Raw genomic sequence first — 7,655 nt, 5'->3', positions numbered from 1 at the left:
CGCTTGTTGAGATGAGAGGCACACGAACAGTCAGTACCTAGCCCATTTCTCAAAGCTGAAAGTTACAAGTTACAAAAACAAGTCTCTATTCAATTTGTCATTATTAAACAACAAATACAACTTGTAATTTGTAACTTGGGAATGAAAGAAATGGGCAACTAGTCACTTCAATGTAATTGCATTTCCATTTCCACTGTGTTTCAAAACTTGTATCCGTTTTTATTAGATCTTTTTTTACTCGTACTGCTCATTCTAAACTTTGCAGTCTAGACTCCAAACCTGTGTCCTTTCCATTAGTGCGCAGAACCCACTACCTCCGCGACCCAATCGAATCAAGAATTAGCTATAAACGTCCACAACTTTTCCTAGCCAGTTGTTTATGGCCCCTGCGGCCAATTTAATTCTATCGAGGACGATAAAACAGCGAGACGCATATAAAGCGATTATTATGGCTGCTTGTTGACAGTTTAAGGCGCGGGTTACGAAAAGGGGGGTAATGCTTTAGGCCGCACGCGACGGTGTGCCGAAATCGAAATCAACAACTTAGTTGGGAATGTAGCCAAGGTGAAAATCTATTCGTAATCGAAAAAACACCAATCGATAAGTAAAGGTGTATGGACTGTGTGAGAAATGATATGAAACGAATGAAGTGAATGAGACAACGTCTGACAGAAAGGTCTGGTGTAGAAGAAAAAGACATGCTGCGCCGGCGCCGACCCCAAGTAAATGAGATAAGGGCAAGCGAATGATGATGATTAGTAAAGTCTTTTGAAATGGCAATGAAATGGTAACTGACCAATGCAAATAAAAATTTGAAATTTTCAATCTTCAACGACGTTAGGTAACGAATTCAATAGACTCGACAAAAAATAATTACCCAATGAAAAGCATGGTACCTATTCATATCAACTTTTTCTTTCTCACTAGGAGGTATGAAAAGGCGTTGATGGAAAGACGCACAAACAGTTTTCAGATTTTCTTGTTATTGACCACTGAACCCTAAAACTACTATTTTTATTTTTATATCACTTTACAAAGTAAGTGACCAGCCACAATTTGTCGCTACAAATAAAATAAACGGCGGTCCGTTTGACGCAATCAACACGTCGAGGGCGCGGCCTTTTTGATCGCTCAAGATTACACCCAATCAGGATGTGCTGCACAGATTGATTGGGTGCCACATGCCTCTCAAAAGAAGTATGATTGGTGATGGACATGGGAAGAGTTGAGAGTAAAACCAGCTGTAGCTTGTAAATTGTATAAAAATAACCTATAACATTTATGCACAACAAAACTAACATTTTCACTTCCATTTTGCGTACCATATACCTAGCTGACTAAGGTAAGACGATATGGTAGGGGTCAATTCTCCATACAAACGCTCTCGACTATTTCCTACCCGGTTTTTGAAGATAAAGCAAGAGCAATGATTTATTATTTTTATCTGTGTCGGACCGTTTTGATTTTTTTGATATTCTGTGTTTTAAAGATTCTAGAGCCAATCAAAAATTTCCAAAAACGGCCTTTTTCATTGTGGTGCAAAAAAAGGTGTTATACTCAAGATTGGTAACAATTAACCAAAAAAGCTAAACGGTGCGACATATTATATTATTTCATTGTTATTCAGATTCTCAAATTTCGTTCCGATTGATTAAGTTTTGAAGAAGGAAAGAGTCGAGACAGGGGCGGCTCACTCCGCGATCCTTTCACCGCGCTACAAGTACATGCCGGCGGCCGCGAGTTCGCGGCCCGTTCAGTGGCGACGACCTTCGCGCGGCGCAATAGAATTCAATGTCGTCTGCACGCGTGCGGTCCGTTTGTTAATGTAGGTAAGAATTTAGAATGGCGGCGTTTTGTGAACTTCAAAGGAGTGAGCCTTCTGTACTTGTACTATTATATATTCTGTGGTCGAGAGCGGAACCTCGATTTTAAAGATGTTTTTGAAATATCTTTTGACTGAGTTGTTCTTAATGGACATTTTTTTTTGATAAATCCTTTCCATTTTAGCATTTTCGCTACCGTATCCTCTTAAGTCTTGTTACCTTCTGCTGGGATGTAGGGCTCGAATCATATTTCCTTTGACTCCGGTCTTGGGCATCTTGGGTAAACTTTTAAGGTAGGTTTTAATACCCTGGTATTTACATCCCATTTACTGCAGCTATTCACATCTACACAGGCTTAGTATAACTTTAATATTATCAATAATAGCTAACCTTTTTACAGTTCAAGAGTCAACCAGATGTTGTATGATTTATATCACTTTATCTTTTTCTTTATGTTTATGTTATCTCAATGTTCACGATAAACGCTCTTCACTTAATATTGTTTTCGTGACACTTATCGTGATGTAGGTTATGTCTTATCTATCAATACTTCTCGCCATAAATTCAGTGTCCCTTGACCTTCTATCTAAATAGGCTGATAATGGAGCAACTATAAATAATGTAGATGTAATCTAGTAGTTCGAGTGTAATTTATGACAATTGTTAGGCGTTGAGCATATCGTTAAAAGTTGTAAATAACGAGTTTTCAACATAGGTTAAGTTTATCTGGATCTACTTTATTTTTATGATATACTAGCTTTTGCCCGCGGCTTCGCTCGCGTTAGAAAGAAACAAAAAATAGCCTATGTCACTCTCCATCCCTTCAACTAACTATCTTCATTAAAAAAATCACGTCAATTCGTCGCTCCGTTTTGCCGTGAAAGACGGACAAACAAACAGATACACACACTTTCCCGTTTATAATATTAGTATGGATAACATTTTAAATTCTCGCGTTTTGTACTCTTCTATACATTTGTAAGACTAAGGCATTTAAAAATGAATAAGGGTTTACTAAAATCGTTTTTTGATAATATTACTATTTTTAACCGACTTCAAAAAAGGAGGAGGTTCTCAATTCGACTGAATGTTTTTTTTTTTTTTTTTTGTATGTATGTTACTCGATATCTCCGAGAATCGTGGACCGATTTTCAAAATTTTTTTTTTGATCGAACCGGTATAACCCCGAGATGGTCCCATTGGCACCAAGTCAGGGTCTGATGATGGGATCCTGGAGAAATCGAGGGAACTCTTCAAATGTTATAGGCACATGTAATGTTTTTAGTCTATTTTTCAAAGGTACACCAGTATTTACGTCTGATGGTAATAATTTTATGTGGCTGAGCTGATGATGGAAGGTCAACTCCTCAATGGTTAGGAGTTAAAGGATAATTCTTTCACTACTGTACATGTATTCGGACTGATACATATAATATCACTAGGAACCACTAAAAATCAACAAATAAATAAACTTTTTAACAAAAAATAATTTTAAAGTCACGCAAAACGTGATAAAATAAAATAAGATTATATTACCTTTTTTTATGATATAGGCAAACTAGCAGACAAGAATTAAAGCGTCAACTATAATTTAAAAACGAATGAGTCGTCTTTACGGCAAATACAGCAAAAATATATTTTTTTGTAGAGAATCTCACATAACTTACGTATTCTCTATTCCTTTCGTTATACAGTGGGCTTGAAAATGGTAACAAAATGGGAAAATGAAACGTAGGACCGTAAACTAGAACTTTCCTTTGCTAATCCGCGAATAGATAACGTGCAAGTCAATCAGTGCTAACCTGTTATAATTACTTGCGTATTTTTTACATGCAATTAATTTTCCCACCCTCCCACCGCATGCTTGCGTATTTATTTTTATTTTTGCGGTGGGAGGGTGGGAAAATTAATTGCATGTAAAAAATACACAAGTAATTATAACAGGTTAGCACTGATTGACTTGCACGTTATCTATTCGCGGATTAGCAAAGGAAAGTTCTAGTTTACGATTAACATGGATTTCCGCAAAGTAACGCCTGATTCCATCGAAACGTAGGACGTTTTATATACCTCTAGGTATTCTAGTCATTTAAAGAAAAATCAAGTGACTGTGATTATGACCTATTAAAAAAAATAAACAGTTTATCACTTAAAAGAAAAATATGCTTTTAGAATTAAATACACCACACTCGGCGATTAATTTTATCAACATTAATTATAATAAAAAACAATGTCAACCCCTTTTCGGGCGCCCGAAATCAATAACTTGTTAGCTCTAGACAAAACTCAGTTATCTCTGGCAGTAATTATCGAGTCAGGTCACACTGATTGTGCAGAGATTAGTGCCCTTGACTTGCATCACAACTTGATTATTTATTTCAATAATATTTTATAGCATTTATACTTTTATACTAATATTATAAATGGGAAAGTGTGTGTGTCTGTTTGTTTGTCCGACCATCACGGAAAAACGGAGCAACGATTTGTCGTGAATTTTTAAGTGGAGATAGTTGAAGAGACGGAGAGCGACATAGGCTACTTTTTGTCTCTTTCTAATGCAAGCGAAGCCGCGGGCAAAGCTAGTAATAAATAATTTATAATCAAAGATACCTTCATGTTTATGATATTTATTATTATATCTTAGATAATTATCTAATAGACTTTCGTCTTAATTAATTGTCAATCCACATGACCTATTTCATCTTCCAACGGCCTCCCTTTAGTTTCCGGTAAAGCGAAACAAACACCGCCCCCAAAAATGCTAATACAGAAAATATCAACGAAGGTACCCAATGAGGGCTAAGATTTGCTATAAAAGGAGCTACCATCGCTCCAATTTTAGCTCCAGAAGAGCTCACACCATACGCCATATTCCTTAAAGTAGTAGGAAATAGTTCAGACACAAATACATAGAGGACGTTGAAGGTTATGGTAACAGTCCAGAGGCCGATGATTCCTAAGGTCAGTGCTGCCCAGTGGTCGGGAGCAGTGAAGATGAGGAGAAACATGGTGAGGCCAGTGGTGGATAGGTTGCTGATTATAGTTGCTTTTCTGCCGTAGATTTTGTTGAGCCAGGTTGCTATAAAAGCAGCAGGTATCTGAAATATACAGACAGACAAACATGTAATGGACCAATCAATTCAAAATTACAAGTTGTGGACATTTGCTTTGAAATAAAAAGGACCGTTCAGACTTTGCATAGTGACTTCTGAGGTCATAATGAACAACTTTTATTATGGGACCAATGCTAAAACCACGAAAAAAAACTTGGCTGTTTCATACATTTTGACTATTTTAACCTCAAAAGTCACTATGCAAAGTTTAAACGGTCCTTTTGATTTCACCCTGTATAAGTGTATCTGTATACTATCTGTTAATAAAACTTAAAGATTAGGGAAATAAACGTCTTTAAATTCCTTTTTATTTTTTTAGGCTTCCATCAGAAAACTACCCATGTTAGAGGTATAATTTTAAATTAAATTTTTATCAAGTGTGCTTATCGAAGTAATTAAAATAAATAGATATTTTATACATGTATTAAGCCCGTAATAACAACTCAAATTAATGAAATTTCTTTTTTAAAAGGTAGCAAAAATATTAGTCTTCTTTGGCTTCTCTTGATACATATTTGAAATCAAAGATGAGCTCACCTGCATCAACCCCATAATAACGACAGAGACAAACACATTCGTCCCCAAGAACGTGCAATACTGCGTGATGCCGAAGTACCCTATCCCAGCTATCATCCACACCAGCACAGAACACACTGTCCTTGAGAACAGCCTCTTAGTTTTGAACAGGTCGCAATATGTTGTGGTTTTGATTTCTTTGGTTTCTCTTGAAATAATGGTGGTTATGGTTTCTTCGGTGGTGCAAGGGTCGAGATCATTGCTAGAAGAAAATAGAAAAAAAATCAGCTCGGTACAGGTATACGGCCTAGTTTAGTTCGTTTAAATTGAAATGAAATTAAATTGGAACAGAGTTTCAGTTTCGAAATTTCTTGAACTCTATTCTCTACACTGCAGGTTCACATTTTAGTTGCAAATATTGGATTTACAATATGGCTGGGCTTTTGGAGGTTGACAACTATGTATGTATTTGCAACTACGATATGTGTTATATAGAAATTATTTTACAAAATAAGTAATACAATACATCATAATAAATCATACCATTTAGCCGCCTTCATCATCAAAACCCTCGCTTCATCCAACCGTCCTCTAGCCATCAACCACCGAGGTGATTCAGGCAGCAGCACCAGGAATACCATGATGAGAGCAGATGCACCACCCATGGACAGAAGGTATATCCTCCAGGTTGGTGAGAACTGGACGAAGGATACCAGGGAGGCTTCGGCAAGACCGTCTGGCAAGTTTATTCCGCAACCTGCAAGTATCACGAAATTTAAAAACGAGAAGTTACTAAAGATTATTTGTTAAAAGTTCTCCTCCACGCTGCATCGATTCTGACAGAAAAAGTTTATGAATGCCATTATAATTAATATCGTGTTCTTATAGAAAGTTAACATTTCTGATCATATATGAGACTGTTTTAGTAAAACTAAAGTCAGCTAGATGTAGCCTATAGAAGAAAAAAAAACATAGGTTGAAACAACGAGTAAATTAAATATTTCAGTTTAGTTGGTGGTCCAAGGGGATAAGGTACTTGCAGGTTTTTTCATATTGTCTCTCTTCCCTGTTTAACCTTAACCGTTGGTTTGTTTTTTTTTAATTTAAAAACACATACCTGCGACCTCTCTATGCTGCGGTCCCACCACCTCAAGCACCATGACGATGCTGACGATAAGCACTCCGCCTGTAGCAACACCGATGAAGAAGCGGAGGGCACAGAACGTCCAATAGTCAGGAGCGAAGCTGGAAGACACCATAAGAACCACCACGAGAAACGCGGAGAAAAGATCGCTTTGCGACGACCGTATCTGAAATGTTGGTCAACAGTGAATCTCGTAAAAGTAATAATGATGTATGGAATGTTGATATTAAAAGGAAAAAATAAGTCACAAAGTAGTTAATTTTAATAAAGCGTAAGTAAATTCTTGAGAACGAAATAAAACCGAAATAAAACGAAATGAAAGAAAAGAAAATCCGTCTAATAAAAACATGAAAGAAGCAATCGCATAATTTATGATATTAAAGGTAGACTCTGCCCTATCAATATTTTATTATCTTACCTGTCAGAAAGCCATCCGAATAAATAAACCCCAAACAGCAAACCGAACATCAGAACCGTCTGCGTAAAACTAGCCATCCAGGCCTTTTCACAAATCAGCTCAAATTCCGACACAAAACTTTTGATAAAAATGCCTTCTTCAAATGCATACTCGACACAGTTATCGTAACATGTTGATGTTGACACGTTTAGACGTGTTCCATTAAATTTTACACAAACGAATGTATTGTCATAGGTCAGAAACATTATATTTAACATGTTCCACATAGCCAGAAATCTTGTCATTGTAGCGAGAATGCATACTTTGGCTTGCCATGCGCCAAACGCACCTATCACTTTCTCTAGATAATCTTCATCGTCTTCTTCAGCTACGGTTTCATTTTGTTCTTCATTTCGTAGTTTATCCACCTCCATGATTAACAATTATTTTATTACTAATATGGATTATACTTTATTCATATCGCCTGCGTTAAAATTTGTTTCACAAATTTCAAGTTAAGTAGTTGCGTACTTGAAGACACTTTTTATGTAAATAATACCGATCAGGAAGGCGCGATTGTCAATTTTATCAAAATGTAACACATTTATTACTGCTGAACTGAAGCCTAATTTGCAAAGTCTTGACAAAATGAACACAGTAGG

At 36.5% G+C, this 7,655-nt stretch overlaps 1 protein-coding gene across 1 annotated transcript; it reads right to left on the bottom strand.

The window, feature by feature from the left end:
• Positions 1 to 4,434: 4,434 nt before the first annotated feature.
• On the bottom strand, positions 4,435 to 7,631 carry LOC125224734 (solute carrier family 22 member 15-like). The gene is made up of 5 exons (XM_048128172.1): positions 7,015 to 7,631; positions 6,570 to 6,762; positions 5,996 to 6,209; positions 5,474 to 5,714; positions 4,435 to 4,921 (listed from the first exon to the last, which is right to left on the bottom strand). Exons 2-5 carry the CDS (start codon positions 6,709 to 6,711, stop codon positions 4,517 to 4,519), a joined length of 1,002 nt encoding a protein of 333 aa, XP_047984129.1. The 5' UTR covers positions 6,712 to 6,762; positions 7,015 to 7,631; the 3' UTR covers positions 4,435 to 4,516.
• Positions 7,632 to 7,655: the final 24 nt, after the last annotated feature.

The sequence above is a fragment of the Leguminivora glycinivorella genome, chromosome 3 (assembly GCF_023078275.1).
Source record: "Leguminivora glycinivorella isolate SPB_JAAS2020 chromosome 3, LegGlyc_1.1, whole genome shotgun sequence".
NCBI lineage: Eukaryota > Metazoa > Arthropoda > Insecta > Lepidoptera > Tortricidae > Leguminivora > Leguminivora glycinivorella.
Note: the sequence above shows the minus strand (reverse complement) of the source record. Positions and strands in the feature narration are given on the sequence as shown.